Genomic DNA, 16,132 nt, shown 5'->3' with positions numbered 1-16,132 from the left:
ATTACTTATACAATATTACATAGTTTTTAAAATAGTACATTGATAATGCATGATGATACACCATGTTAGAACATATAAAAATGGATCAATCAGTGCTTCTATGATGATTAATGGTTCATTAGAAATATAAGAAAATAGTTCAGTGTCAGCAGAATTTTTACAGGCTAATTAATTAATTTAAGAAAAACTCCATTAGTTGCAACAGTAGCTTATTTCCCATGGCATTATGAATGGATGGCTGCTAATAAAATAATTTCAAAAGTCTTACAATTTTCCAGTGACATTTTAAGTAATAATTTTAAAGTATAACTATATTCAATGACTTTGTCACAGCACAGAATTTGTCTCCCAAAGAATTATGTACCATAATGTATCTGATTTAAAATGCTACCCACAAATTAAAGTCAATTATTTTTGTATACATAATGTAATATTAAAAACTCTTTGTCATGCTCATGTATTTTAAAATATACTTACGGGTTATCCAGTAGCAGTACTATGGGATTAAGTTCTTTCTTTGGTCTATAATATGCCCTGAGAGGAACAATAAAATTATACAATCCATTTCCAGCTGTTTCAGCTGCAACTATAATAAGTTTATTTTTGAATCCATAGGCTTTTGCATCCTCATAGTAGTTATGCTGGCAACTCTAGAAAAGAAAAATTACACACAAAGAAATATCATCTTTATACTCCACTAAATGTAAAAAAAAATAGCACATAATGAAGTATAAAATTAATCTAATTAAATAAATCCTTATATTCTAATAAATGTGAAGATGGTTACATTTATCTTTGTCCAGCTCTTCAATGTAAGGTAAGAAAACACGCATTCATGGAGTAGGCAAATGGATCAATAAAAGTGATGCTTGATGTTCAAAGAGCTAGCAGTATGTGTGTGCACATGCCCAGTTGTATATTAAAACCTCCTACTAGATAACAGCTGAGCATCTATACTGAAAAATTATTTACCTACAACTTTCATTTCCAGAACTATAATAATGCTATAAATAAATAGCCCCAGAAATATTTCTAGCACTGAGAATTTAAAGTGATGAACTAAAAAAGAAAGAAAAAGAGAAAAATACTGCCTACATGCATAGCAAAGTTGTGCTGATAACGATGCAAATATCCAAAAGTAAAGTAATAAAAAATAACAACAACAACAACAACAAAAAAAAACCAAGAACAACACATTGCCAAAGTTCATAGTTAGTCTGAGGTATTCTGCTATTTCCTGAGAGTCTGAAATTCACTGAGATTAATATTACTATAGCAAGGATGTTTTTAAATTAAAATGCCTACATGGAAAACTGCTTTGATATTCTACTTTCACTGTTACATGGCTCTGTATGGGTTTCTTTCTTATTTATTTGAGTTTAAATTAGTTCTCTTTGGGATATTCTTTGCCACTATTCTACAGCAAAACATTACAAAATACTGGAGGAGGTATGCATCATGAATAAACAGATCATAATAAAATAATTATATTCACAAAGACTACATGTATTGTTGTGAACTCACAATAATGAGTTTTGCATGGATAATATGTTTAAAGAAACAAGAGAAAGCATTTAAAGCATGAACAAAAAACAGGAGACTTTAAAGTACCCAAGACAGATGTTAAAAAATGTATCTATTTCTATGTATCTCTTCAGACTAAACAGTAGAACTCAAACGATGATTTAAATTGCACATATATGCAGCTGAAGGCACCAATCACAGGGCAGGGCTGAAAACGTTCCTCAAATGCAAAGCAGAAAATGAAAGAAATTGAAACAAGGAAAGAAAAATCAAAAGGTATAGAAGACAGTTTGAGAATATTTAACACATATTTAATAAGAATATCTTAAAAAGAGATGTCAGAATCAAAAAGAAGACTTATTTAAGAGAATACTGATGGACAACTTTCTAAAAATGATTAGAAATTCAAATCATTAGGAAACTATGGATCTAAGTAAAAAGAAATGCACAATCCTACATATTATAAAAGCACAGAAACTCAAGACAATAAGATCTTAAAGGCACCCATAGAAAAAGAAAAACTGCCTACAAGAAACAAAACTGGAAGATGGACTAACTCTTCAACTGGAACAAGAAGCACAAAATAAAGATCTGAAAGTGCTAAAAACGGAAAATATTGACCTATCCTTTTCAGTTACTAAATTTCAGCAGCTTAATCTTGTATAGGTATTTTAAAATATGGCTTTTCTAATTAGAAATTGTATTTTTTTTAAGTCTTCTTGAAGGTGCTTTAATTGCTGCTAAAAGACATTGTTTCTTTTGCTAAAAACCAAATGATCTTGATGTACATCATAGAGAAATATTATAAGACATACTGAGCATTCACTAAGATTCAAGGAAGGCATGTAAAAGTGATCCATGTTGGCCATATTGAGTTCTTTAAATCAATTTCCTGAGTTCTAGGGCTGTCAGCACATAGATACTAGATTTACAAATTGTTTATGGTTATGCTACATTTCTAGAAAGACTCTTATCATCAAGGTGGGATGACGATCCCATAAGTCAGTTTCTTACGCTTTGTACAGATTTGTTAAAATGTGAATACTCCTATTTGCTTTGTATGGTAGAAACCAAAAGTTTTCAGGATGCTGTGCTGCACTCCTCTAAAGATTTTTTTCTTTATTGTCACATTCATAATGATGATACTGACATTTAAGTTGTCCACGTTGCTATAGCTATACCTACCACAGAATCCCTAATATTGTACAGTTAAACTGTGGCTCTTATTTTTGATGTTGAAAACCATTTTTTTTGTTGTTGTTGTACATAGACACATTATCTCTTTAAGATGTGGCTGAAATTATAGAGAATGTAATCAAAACAGTAATAAACAAAAGCAGTTAAAATGTAAAGACTATGAAAATTACATTCACAGAGAGCTTTCAAGAGTTAGGGTACTGGCTAACTTAATTATTTTACTTAAGAATCAGGTGAATAAATTCTTTCAAGAGCAGAATATATTTATAGAGAGAAAGTGTCTGTCTGAGAAAGAGACAGAAGGGGTCCTGAGTAGGTTGCCAAAGTCTCTGTCTTTTCTAGAATCTTTCATACTGCAAACCATGAGGCAAGGCAGGGTCCACGGTGAGGAAAAGTGGGAACTTGCAAAGCAGGCGGGCGTAAAGCGAGACAGAACTATGGTCAACCAGTAAGATTATGAGTGCAATTACTCAGGTAAAACCGTTTAAATCGGGATCCAATGGGCAGGCGAGTCATGTAGCAAGAACTTTTGCTTGTAGGGCTTTAGATTAATGACCGCTTCTGGCTTCCTCAATGAATAAATTCTTTAAGTATTATTCAGAGAGGGAGAGAGAGAGATAGAAAGAGAGAGAGAGAGAGAGAGAGAGAGAGAGAGAGAGAGAGAAACTAGTGTCCTAAAATTTGACACTACACAAAACTTTTTTGGTTGTTTATTTGTTTGTTTTAAGAAAAAAGACAAAATAAGGTTTCAAGGGAGAATATGATTAAGAAAAATTTGTCAAAGACAAATTTCACTAACAAATTTTAATGACTAAGAGTAGAAAAATGAATAGAAAAAAGAGATCCGAAGTATAAGAGACGGAAAATATCAACAAAAATGATAAAGAACAAGGCAGTGTCACTAATGGAAAGATATTTGATGCATTATTAATACTCTCAGGTAAAGAAATAGCACACACCTCCTACCATCCTAATGCTATTTCTGTAACCAGCAGTCCCAGGTATGTGGCGACAAGAAAAACTCAGAAGCTTTGCTTTTTTAACATGGTAAAATGCCAGGTAATACAGTAAAGAACCGTTAATGGTAAATACTCAGTTATTATTTATTTACCAATGCTCATCTCTAAAAGTTTAGATTTGCAGATGGACCAGGTTCTTTAGTTGAAGATAAATCCTGGGTTTTTGTTGTTGTTGTTGTTGTTGTTGTATCAAACTCATGACCTTACTCTTGCCATGTAGGCTCTTAGGCCGCTGAGCTATTTTGTTGGCCATAAATCCTTTCTAATCTTTGGGTTTCTAATACATTATTCCTCTTTAACTGTATATAAAAAAGAAGTAAAAGCTATAAGAAAGGAGACCAGGTATTCTTATTGCTGAAATGTATGATATCAAGTACCTTCTTTAAGCAATACAATAAGAATATTATAAACAATAAGTAGCAGGAAAAATTAGTCATGGAAGGGATCGATGCAAGTATCCTTGTTATTAAAGGATTTACTAAATTTAGTTATAAATGCATAGCTGGAAATAAATATCAAATGTTTCAGAAGATCAAATTAAAATAAAGACTGCAGAAAATAGGACAGAATTGTTCATATGTATGGGCCACGATCAACATTTAGGTGTGAGGGCAAAGGAATTTTCTAATATTCTCTTAATCTTCTTATTCAAGAATGATAACAATAGGCCAAAGTGCTTGTGCTTACTTGGTTGGGGAGAGGACCTTAGCTGGATGGACTGCTTTCTGTGACTTCTACAAGCTACAGCCAGAATAAGAAAGACCCTAGGAGACCTTCAAGCTGCATGGTGGTTGACATTAAGATTCTCAGCAAGTGCATGGTTCCTGCACGACTCCCGCTGGCTTCAGTAAACAGGTGCTGCCCTCAGACCTTGGGTCATGCAGCTGCATGCTTCCTATGAGACTCCAGTGGGCACTGAGGAATGCTGCACTGCCCTGGGACTTTGCCCTGTGCCACCACGCACTTCCTGCTGCTGGCCCCGAGGAATGCGTACTGCCCTCAGACCTCGGCCTATGCAGCCACACACTTCCTGTGCAACTCCTGCCCGCACTGAGGAACGTCATACCACCCTGAGACCTTGGCCCATGCTCAGCAGACACCGAACCTAGGACATCTACTGGCCCCTCAAGGGCACTCCTTACCTATTGGACCTAATACTGCTATTGATCTTCAGCTCCCACCCTTTCTCCCAGGACCTTGGACTACAGTGGATTAACTGTGCTAGCTTGAAGAGAGATTCAGTAACTGCCTCACCCAAACAGAAGATCTCAGCAGGCTCCAGTCAGTGTGGTAAGTATGCCTCTAAAATAGAGATGTACAGTAGGTGTCATGGTTTATGTTGGTGGACCTCAGGCCTCATGCATTTGCATTATACATTTGTGATTGGTTCATTGTCTAGAGCTTGGAGTGATGGTATCAGTGCTCCACCCACACCCAAGCATGCAGTGTAATGCCAGGAAGAAGGTGTGTCTTTCTCTGTTTTGCTGGTTTCTGCCTTGCTGTTTGAAGCTGCCATGAACTGCGGCCCCACCATGCTACCCTGCCTTGGAGCCAACTGAGTATGGACTGAAACGTCCAAAAACTGTAAGAAATAAACCTTTCCTTTCCCAACTTTGGGCATCAGGGATTTTGTCTCAGCGACAAGTAAAAAGTAACTAAGACAGTGGGTAAATAGGGCCAGTAGTAAAGCTCCCTCCAACTAACTGTAAGACCTTGGTGAGTCTGACAAGAATGTGGGTGACCCCTTCCTACACACAGAAAACATCAGGCAGGGTGAAGAGTGTGCCAATAAGGACTCCCTCAACTTGGAGAAAATCAAAAGGGCTTATGAAACATATAGGCACACAATAGGGACACAGTAGGGCCTCAGCCAACACAAACACTGTAGACAGGAAGATTTGGTGACCTGGAATAACCTGAAGATAAAGTAATAACAGGAACTAAAAGTTCACCAACATCAATACTTCTAGGCTTGTCAACCCAGGAAGAATATAAGACTCACCCAACAGGCCATGCAGTGGGAAGTCAGGTGACTGGCCCACCTCTTCCCTGTAGGATCCAGCAATTGGACAAACATCAACCTTACAGTAGAACCCCAAGATACACACTACCATCAGTTGACATTAATGGGACTGAAAGACCAAATATTAATTCAAAAGGGGAAAATGGCAAAATGAAAAGCAAAATGCAATCTCAAACATCTAGTCCACCAGGAGCAAGTACAGGGGACATTAAATAGAGGACTTCAAAAGCAATACACTGGAAATATCTGAAAAGATAGTGAGTGAAATAAAAAAACAAAAACAACTCCATGGGATTATAGAGGAAATCAAATTAGAGGTAGTCCTCCATATGAAGACAGAAATAAGAACCTTGAGCACAGCTAAAGAAGAAATAGAGAAAAAGCACAGGAGCATGGGAAACTGATTGAAACCTTGAATGAACAATATAGAAAATAAGCAGACTTCATGAAACAAACCCAAAGAGACATCCAAGAAACAAAAAATTCTATTTAAAGCTGCCAAAACCATATAAATAAAGCTGAGGATAAGATTTTGGACCTTGAGGCCAGGATCACAATTAGTAATCATGAACAGATAGAACTTTTAAAAATAACAAAGCAGCATGAAATGACAATCCAGCAGCTTCAAGATGATTCCAATAGTAACAACATAAGATTAATAGGCATCAGTGAAGATGCAGGAGTCAATGCAAATGACAGTAAAATATTCACAGTAGTAATAGCAGAAAATCTCCCAAACATGGGGAAAAAATCTGACATGTAGATAAGTGAGGCATATAGAATGCCAAATAGTCACAACCAACATAAATCTACACTCAGACATATAATAAGTAAGATCTCAGACATACAGCATAAAAACAGAATACTAAAAGTTGTTAGAGAAAAGACATAACTCACCTATCAAGGAAAGCCCATTGGAATCACAGCAGAATTTTCAGCACAAACCCTCAAGTCAAGACAAGCTTGGAGTGAGGTATTTCAAGGCCTGAAAGAAAACAACTTTCAACCCAGACTGATGTACCCAGAAAAACTTTCATTCAAATTTAATGGAGAAACAAGATACTTCCATGAAAAAGAACAACTGAAGAAATTCACGTCCACCAAAGCAATCCTAGAAAGAGTATTGAAAGACATACTAGATAGAGATAAAAATGACCACAAACTCCAGAACAACAACAGAAAGAAACCACCAGGTAGGACAAGCAATTAAACAAGGGGGGAAAAGCAGAAAGCAAACAACTGGAAGATAACATGGCAAAGTTGAGCCAGTACATATCAGTGACATCCATAAATCTAAATGGCCTCAATTCACCTATTAAAAGAAATACATTCACCGAATGGATCAAGGAACATAATCCCACAATATGCTGCATACAAGAAACACATCTGACCTAAAAGGATATTCATAGATTAAAAGTCAAAGGATCGAAAACAATGTTCCATGCAACAGGAACCCAGAAAAAAGCAGGAGTCACTATTCTATTTGCAGACAACATGAACTTCAAACCTAACATGATTAAAAGAGATAAAGAAGGTCACTACATATTCATTAGTGGAAAAGTTCAAGAGGAAGAACTAACAATTATAAATATATTTACCAAATACAGGGGCACCCAACTATATAAGACAGATACTAATGGACATGAAAAACCAAATACGCAAAAACACAATTGTAACAGGGCATCTTAACAACCCATTGTCACAAAGAGATAGATCAACTAGACAAAAATCAGCAAAGAAATAATAGAACTGAATCATACCTGCAAGCAATTGGACTTAGTAGATGTTTACACAGTGTTTCACCCAACCACATCAGAATACACATTCTTCTCAACTATGCATGGGACATTCTCCAAAACGGAACACATATTATCCCAGAAAACATTCTTAAGTAATTGCAAAGGTATTGAAATTATCCCATGTGTAATATCTGACCATACCACACTGAAATTGGAAATTAATGGTAAGAAAATTGCAAAACCTGCATAGATACACTGAAACTAAAAACAGTCTTTTGAATAACCACTGAGCTGCACATGGAATTAAAGAAGAAATAAAGCAATACCTACAGTTCAATGAAAATGCAAAAACAATATACTGTAATCTGTGGGATGCAATGAAAGTGGTGTTAGGAGGGACATATACAGCAATAAATTGTCGCATCACGAAAACAGTACATGCACAAATAAACAACCTAATCCTTCATCTCAAGCTTCTACAAAAAGAAGAGCAAGTTAAGATCCAAGCTCATAGAAGAGAGGAAATTGTAAAGATTAGAGCAGAAATCACTGTAATTGAAACTAAAAAACAATACAAAGAATTAATGAATCAAAAAGCTGTTTTTGAGAGAATAAACAACATTGACAAACCTCTAGCTACCTTTATCAAGAAAAAGAAAGAAAAACCCAAATTCATGCAATAAGGACTGAAAAGGGGGAAATTACTAAAGATCCCATGGACGTTCAAAAGATCATAAATACCTGTTTTGAAAATCTCTACTCATATACAGTGGAAAACACAGAGGAAATGGACAGATTTCTAGAAACATATGTACTACCAAAGCTCAACCAAGAAGATATAGCAATTTTGAATAACCCAATATCAGCTATTGAAATTGAAAATGAAATTTAAAAGTTACCAACAAAGAAAGGCCCAAGTCGTGATGGATTCATAGCTGAATTCTACAAGAAATTCTACAAGAAAAGAAGATTTGATGCCAATACTCATTAAAGTCTTCAATGAAAACCTCCCTAAATCATTCCTTGAGACAAGTATTATTCTGATTCCAAAACCAGAGAAAGTCCTAACCAAAAAGGAGAACTGTAGACCCTCTCACTAATGAACATTGATGAAAAGATTCTCAATAAAACAACCGGCAAATAGAATTCAGCAAATATCTAGAAGATTATACATCATGACCAACTGGGATGCATCACAGGAATGCATGGTTTAACATACACAAATCAATAAATGTAATACACCATATCAACAGAGTTAAAAACAAAAACCACATGGTCACCTCAATAGATGCAGAAAAAGCTTTCGATAAAATCCAACACATGTTCACAATAAAAATCTTTCAGAAACTTGGAATACACAGGGTCTACATCAATCTTATAAAGGCTATCTATGACAAACCAACAGCCAACATTATACAAATGGACAAAAATTGAAAGCTTTCACTTTAAATTCAGGAACAAGACAAGGATGTCCACTATCATCACACTTATTCAATATAGTTCTGGAAGCACTAGCCAAGGCAATCAGACAAGAGAGAGAAATAAAAAGAATAAAGATAGGAAAGGAAGAAGTTAAATTATCATTATTTGCAGATGATATGATACTCTATATAGAAGACCTGAAAAACTCCATTAAAAGACTACTAAACATAATAAACAAATTCAGCAGTGTAGCTAGATACAAAGTCAACACTCAAAAATCAATAGCATTCCTGTACACAAACAAAAAACTCATTGAAAGAGAAATTATGGAAATATCACCCATCACATCTTAAAAAATGAAATAAAAAAATGAAATACTTAGGAATTAACCTAATTAAGAATGTAAAAGACCTATATGCTGGAAATTATGCAATACTAAAAAAGGAGATTGAAGAGGATATTAGAAAATGAAAGCATATTCCTTATTCTTGGCTTGTAGGAAAAAACCAACATTGTGAAAATGGCTATACTCCCAAAACTGTTACAGACTTAACACAATCCCACTCAAAATACCATTAACATACCTCACAGATCTAGAAGAAATACTCCTAAAATTCATTTGGAAACAGAATAAACCTAGAATAAGAAAGGCAATTCTAGACAACAAAGGCAAGGCAAGAGGCATCTCAATTCCTGACTTGAAACTTTACTACAAAGCCACAATGATAAAATCAGCATGGTACTGGCAAAGAAATAGACCTGAGGATCAATGGAACAGATTAGAAGATACAAGCACAACTACAAAGGTACTCAGCCACCTGGTATTTGACAAAGGGGCTAAACATGTTTACTGGAAGGATAGCCTCTTTAATAAATGGTGTTGGAAAAATTAGCTCTGCACATGCCAAACACTGAAACTAGATCCATGTCTATTACCATGCACAAAACTAAAGTCTAAATGGATCAAAGACCTAAATATTAAAACAGAATCACTAAATCTACTGGAAGACAAGAGGTAGAAATTTTGGAGACATAGGGGTAGGCAGAGAATTCATTAACAAAACACAAACTGCTTGGGAAACACTTCAAGGAATCAACAACTGGGATGTCATATTATTGAAAAGAAAACCCACAGAATGGGAAAGAATTTTAGTCATCAATCCCTCGCACAAAGAACTTATATCCAAAACATATAAAGAATTGAAAAACATCACGCCCCCCAAATTCAAACACCCTCTCCAAAAATAGGCATCTGACCTGAACGCACAATTGTCAGATAAAGAAATACAAATGGCAAATAAATACATGAAGGAATGTTCACCATCACTGGTCTTCAAGAAATGCACTGATATTTCGTCTCACTCTGGAAAGAATAGCTGCCATCAAGAAATCAACTGATAACAAATGTTGGTTATGGCTGTGGGGAAAAAGGAATGCTGCTCCATTATTCGTGGGAGTATAGACTGGTGCAACCACTATGGAAATCAGTATTAAGAATTCTCAGAAGACTAGGATTGGAAGTTCAACTCAATTCAGCTATTCCCCTCCTGGGTATTTTCCCAGAAAAACTAAGAAGGTCATATCACAGTGATATATGTGCACCCATGTTCATAGCAGCAGAATTTGTAATAGCCAAATCTTGGAAACAACCAAGATGCCCAGCAATCACAGAATAGATGGAAAAGATGTGGTATTTTTATACACTCAGCTATATCACTCAGCTATAAAAAGGAATATTATATTATACTCAGGAATATTACTCAGCTATAAAAAGGATGATCTTGAGGCTTTCATAGGTAAATGGAGACACCTCCAGACTATCCTCATTAGTAAAATAAGTAAGAATCATATTTATAATTATCACATTGTGTCTCTAGTGTAAAATGTAATGAGAACTGTAGGAGTAATAAAAACCAAAATGTGTGATTGCTATTGACAGAAAAGACAAAAAGAAAGTGCTTTAATGGATATAACTGCGTGTATGTTTAAGTGTGTAGGATTGATCACCATACTACTAAGTTTTTGTTGGATCATTGAACAGAACTGTTTGCAGTCTCGCCGTTTGAATGTTCATTTTGTACGTTTTACTTTGGTAACTTGAACAACTATTTCTAACAGGACAATATGTAATTTGTCAACTAATGATTTCTTACTGTTCATTTTTTTGAAATTATGTATTATTTCTACCCTTTTTCTGTTTTGTTTTTTCTCTTTAAATAAAATTTAAAAAAAAGAATGATAGCAAGAACCAAAATTTGTAATGCTTATGTAAAATAATATGAATACTAGCAAAATAAATTAAGTAATAAGAACATTAACAAAGTGAATTAGGTACCTACTCAGTTATTAAATTCCTTTGTTATTAAATTAAACATATATAATCCTAATCCTTACAAGAGCACTACAAAGTTTGTAGTAAAATTATATTCACCTTACAGAAGAGAAAACTAAACATTTATTGGTGAAGCTAGTTGCTTAAAATGTACACTTTTTAAATGACAAATTGGAATTTTAACTCTTAACTCCAAATTTTGGTGGAATTGGTGGGACCTTTGGATACCTATGGTGCACATAAAGTTCTTATTTTTTATCTATATTGCCCACTGACTATAAGATAAAAAACTAGAATTCTCAAATTTTATTTTGTTTGAGCAGCTTCTTTAGACCATATATATTTAAACCAACAACTACACAAAGGATGCAAAAGAAAATATTAGGCAAAATATGTATACTGCCTCATGACTATTCACAGATGCATTTTTATGCTTATTGTATTAGAGCTGACTGCTCTAACGATTTCAAGAGACTTCACATTGAAACTTTTTAATGTAAAAATGGTAAAATGAAAAATGCACATTCGGTCAAAGTGATTTTGGGAGGCATTGGATGTTAAGGATTCCCAGTTTTAAGATCCTGGTACCTCTTTTTCTTCCCTTAAAAATATAACTCATCGATACACTTGGCTAAAGTAGAAGAATAAAATATTTGTATAATCTTTAGTGAAATTACAAATGGAAAATTAACCACTTCAGATAACATTTGCAAAGAATATCCTTTAAGCATACTTTAGTCACAATACTATATGTATTATTTAAATAGATGAAATTACATAGTGCTATGATATTACCAGGGAAAATGAGGGCTATAATAAATGCTTACCTTGTCTAGTCTTAAGCAGCAAAATGGCACTTTTTCATGGAGGAGATGACAAAAAGTAGGTGAACTTCCTATATATGGCGAATAAGGTGGGTAGCCTTTAGCATACCTGCAAAAAATATGAAATACTACCAATGGAAAATTAAATTATGACCATGTTCTCGTTACAATAAAATAGAATCAGTAACTCTGCATTGCAGTCATATTTTGATAAAGTCAACAGTTTATTAAAAAATGGGTAATTATGACTCAAAGATTAAGTCTAGATCACTAAAGACTTGAGAGGTAAAGGTAATTTACATTTTTAAAAAGTTGAAAAAATCAATATAGTATCTTCTGTCACCTAGAAGTTATGCAGTTTTAGTTTTGTATCTATAAAAGTATCTTATTTTAACACATTCTTATTTCCTTATGTATTATACAAATATGTGTTTGGCTTCAAGAAAGCACAATAATTGTAATGTAATAATGTAAAGTCTGTCTTACTAACTTACTAGTTTCTTTCTAGAAAAATTCACAACTCTCAACTTAGAAGATATAAATATATTTTTAAAAATAGTAATGTAAATTTTACAAAATATATTTAAAGCAAAATGCCTTACTTTGATTCACTTTATCAATATTCATTACCCATGAATGCAAAGCCAAAAAGGAGCAAATGATTGAGTTAATTAGTTAAAATAGTTTTTGCTGCAATCACACTTAAAATATTACCAAAGACATTTAGTTTGTTTGCTAACGTTTACAAAATAGCCACCTGCGTATTTTGGCTGTATTGGTACAAACAGTGGGTCTTCTAAACTAGAACACAAATGATAATTAGGAAGTAAAATAGAACAAACATTCTTTTACCTCCTCCTCCCTCAAAAAAAGCTCTGATTTCCCTTTATCTGAGAAACCACGAGCTTTGAAACTAGTTGAAACTGTTTTTCCAGACAAGTTTGATAAGTTGGCAATCTCCCCAGTTACTTCAATATCCCCTACACTTTATTTTAGAAATGAAAACCTTTACCACTGATTTTTTTCAGACACTTAATGAAAGAATTTCAGTCACACTTTAAAATATTTCTTGCACGCACACTGTTTCCCACACCTCCCATTTCCACCCTGATTCCCATAAATACATTGGAGGCTCAGACTAACTTCTTCAAGAGAGGTTTTTATTCTATGGGTGCCTCCATTTCCTTGTAGTAGGTGAAATAAAAGCATGTGAAATTTTTCAAAAAGAGATTTTTTTAAGTTTCAGTATATTTCAGTTTATTTTAATGTAGCTCAACCTTAAATGAATTTAAATGCAGATACTGGGGAAAATGTTAGGTGATGTCACCAATGCCACTATTACTAATGTTAATCAATATTAACTAGCTGCTTGATGTACACAAAACATTGTCATCAATACTTTTTCTCATTATCTTAATCTTCATATAATGTTGTGGGGTAGTAATTACATGTCATTTACTAGTCAAGAAGACATAGGCCACATGGTTTAATGAATCACCTCTACCATCACCAGAACAAGATGGAGTTAGCATAACAAATGCAACCTACTAGTCTCCACGGTCAGAGTTGTGAACTACTATACTTTCTTTCCATTTTCCTGTGGCAATATAACATGTGGAATAAAATATGTAAACAAATAGTACTTCAGGATAAAATATGACTAATATGACATAGGCACTGTAACATTATGGAAGTGTAGAAACAAGGGCATTTCTTTTATTCACAAACAAAACATGACTGTTGCATATGGAATGAAATAGGTAGAAACTAGTGAGAGAGAAAGCAAAGGCTTCCTGTAGGAAGCTGTGCTTGCATGACAGTGAAAAATTGACTAAACTTCAACACAGATAAGGAATAAAAGATATTAACGGTAGAAGGCGCAACACCATAAAAATATGTTTGGGAAAATGCAGCTTATATCCTAGGAAAATGAATATGCATAATACATACAAGACATATATATGAATATTAAATAATTTAGACAAAAATGAGGCTGAAAAATGATACGTTGAAGCCAGAAACTTGAAGGCTTAGAATGCTCTGCAGTCAAAAAGACAGTGGTCAGCAGGAGGATGTTGGTACAATTGCAAAGGAATGAGTCTAGAATGTCCATCAGGTAAGAATTTTAGCCTCTTCACTATGAATGTGGTACATAAATGTAACATTTGAGGATATTAGCGCAAAAACCAAATAATCTCACACTTAAGACTGTCTAAACCTACTCTAAGTTTGAAGAAACTTCTTCATCTGGTGCAGTTTCATCTTCTGATTGGTCACTTAGAAGATCGCATGTTTGAATTGATGATGTGTCTGCCACCTCTAAAACAGGAGCAATGCTGGGTCTTCTTATTTCTTTGCTTCCCTCTACAGGAAGAGACAGCGTGGGACCACTTGCTGATCTACAACTCGTGTCTTGTAAATCTATGGCCACGGTACCTAAAGCAATGAAACATGAAAATGCATCAAGATGGTTGCCACCTAAATGGCATATTGATCAGACAGCATTAAAGTTAATAAAATATAATAATCATTATCTGTACATACAAACACATATATATATGACATATACATCTTGAGTACTAAAAGCTAATTATTTCTTTCTGTTGTTTTCCCTAGGTAAGAAATTTTTCTCAATTCCTTGTCCTTCTACTGCAACTTCCAAGCCATTTCTTGGCTCCTCTTTGTGGAAATTTTTGTAAGAGTTTTCTAGACCCAGTGTTTCTAATTTGTCTTTTATCATTCCTTCTTCAACCTACTCCAATCTGGCAATCTTCAGCACTATTTTATTGGAAGAATTCTTACAGAAAAATAATCATTCAATTATTAAATTCAATTGATGTTGTTGCCCTGATTGATATGTCTTGAAATTTTGTTCTTCTTTTTCTTCCTTTTCTTCTTCCTCTTCTTCTTTCTCTTTCTCCTCCTCCCCTCCCCTTCTTGCCCTCCGTTTTTCCTCCTCTTCCTCCTTTTTCTTCTTTTCCTCCTCTTCTTCTTCATTTTTTTCATTCTCTTTATCCTCAAATAAAATGGATTTGAAAACACACATGGATGAGGCTGTGGGTTCGATCCCCAGCATGGGAGGAAAGAAAAATAAACAAATTCAATTGACATTCACTACTCTTCTTCTTATATAATCCATCAGCATCACTGACATGTCTTATAGTGCAACTACCTTCATACAGCTGGCTCACTGGTGTTCTAGACACCACTCAGGGTTTCCTACCCCTTGTCAGTGGCTCCTCCCCAGTGTTTGAGAGGAGTTTTTCATATTTCCCTGTTATTTCTTGTTGGTTTGCTGCTAAATCTATTCTTTGTTTTCAGATTTTTTTAGTACTCATTTTTTAAATGATCTTTTCCTGTCTTATGACTTTAGAAGAATATATAAGCTCCAAAATCTAAATTTGATTTTGCAAACTGCACTAGCTCCTGAAATATAGATTCTTACATCTAACTTCCTGTTTGACTTCTTTCTCTTGATGTCTAAGAGGCATCTGAAATCCAGTTTGTTCCAAACTAAACTCTGTATTCCCTGGAATCCAATCTGCATTCCTCACAGCTTTCTCTATCTCAATTGCTATTTCTTTTACCAAGCAGTTCAAAACAACAGTCTCAGATCCCTTCCAAATTCTGTAGCCCTGCTCGTAGCTCGCTTGCAATTCTTTAAGGGATTCTGTACACTGCAATCTTCAAGATATATCTGGAATCTCTCTTTCTTAGCATTTTTTTAAAACAATCTGATACTTGCCTCGAAACATCTATTCTCCACAGCAGCCTAAGTATCTGTAAGTGAATTTAGGTGACATCAGGCAGTTATTCTGCTTAAAACCTTGCAGTGATTCTCACTTGATTTAAAAAGCTCATGTGATCTGACCTCTTACCCCCAGTCCCTCTTCATCTCTTATCCTTTTATCACTCACTGTCCCAAGTCACAGGGTCACTTTACCAGTCCAGGAACACTCAGTCAAGCTCCCACCACGTGCTCTTTGAGCTAATGACTGTCTCTGCCCAAAATGTTTTTTCTCAAGACATTTACTGGACTAAATTTCCCATTT

The 16,132-nt window shown here is 34.6% G+C and overlaps 1 protein-coding gene across 8 annotated transcripts in view; it reads right to left on the bottom strand.

Annotated features, from left to right (window-relative positions):
* Kcnt2 (potassium sodium-activated channel subfamily T member 2) overlaps nt 1-16,132 on the bottom strand; it is a 335,807-nt gene that overhangs the window by 94,348 nt on the left and 225,327 nt on the right. For all 8 annotated transcript variants that reach the window (XM_063239808.1, XM_063239807.1, XM_063239809.1 and 5 more), the window contains 3 exons: nt 14,303-14,516; nt 12,084-12,189; nt 478-650 (listed from right to left, as the gene is read on the bottom strand). In XM_063239808.1, the coding sequence (XP_063095878.1) occupies nt 478-650; nt 12,084-12,189; nt 14,303-14,516 (493 nt within the window). The remainder of the gene's footprint in view (nt 1-477; nt 651-12,083; nt 12,190-14,302; nt 14,517-16,132) is intronic.

Source organism: Cavia porcellus, unplaced genomic scaffold (assembly GCF_034190915.1).
Source record: "Cavia porcellus strain 051 isolate PalLab524CR breed Dunkin Hartley unplaced genomic scaffold, mCavPor4.1 scaffold_29, whole genome shotgun sequence".
Taxonomy (NCBI): Eukaryota; Metazoa; Chordata; class Mammalia; order Rodentia; family Caviidae; genus Cavia; species Cavia porcellus.
This window is presented reverse-complemented; position numbering and strand designations above follow the sequence as displayed.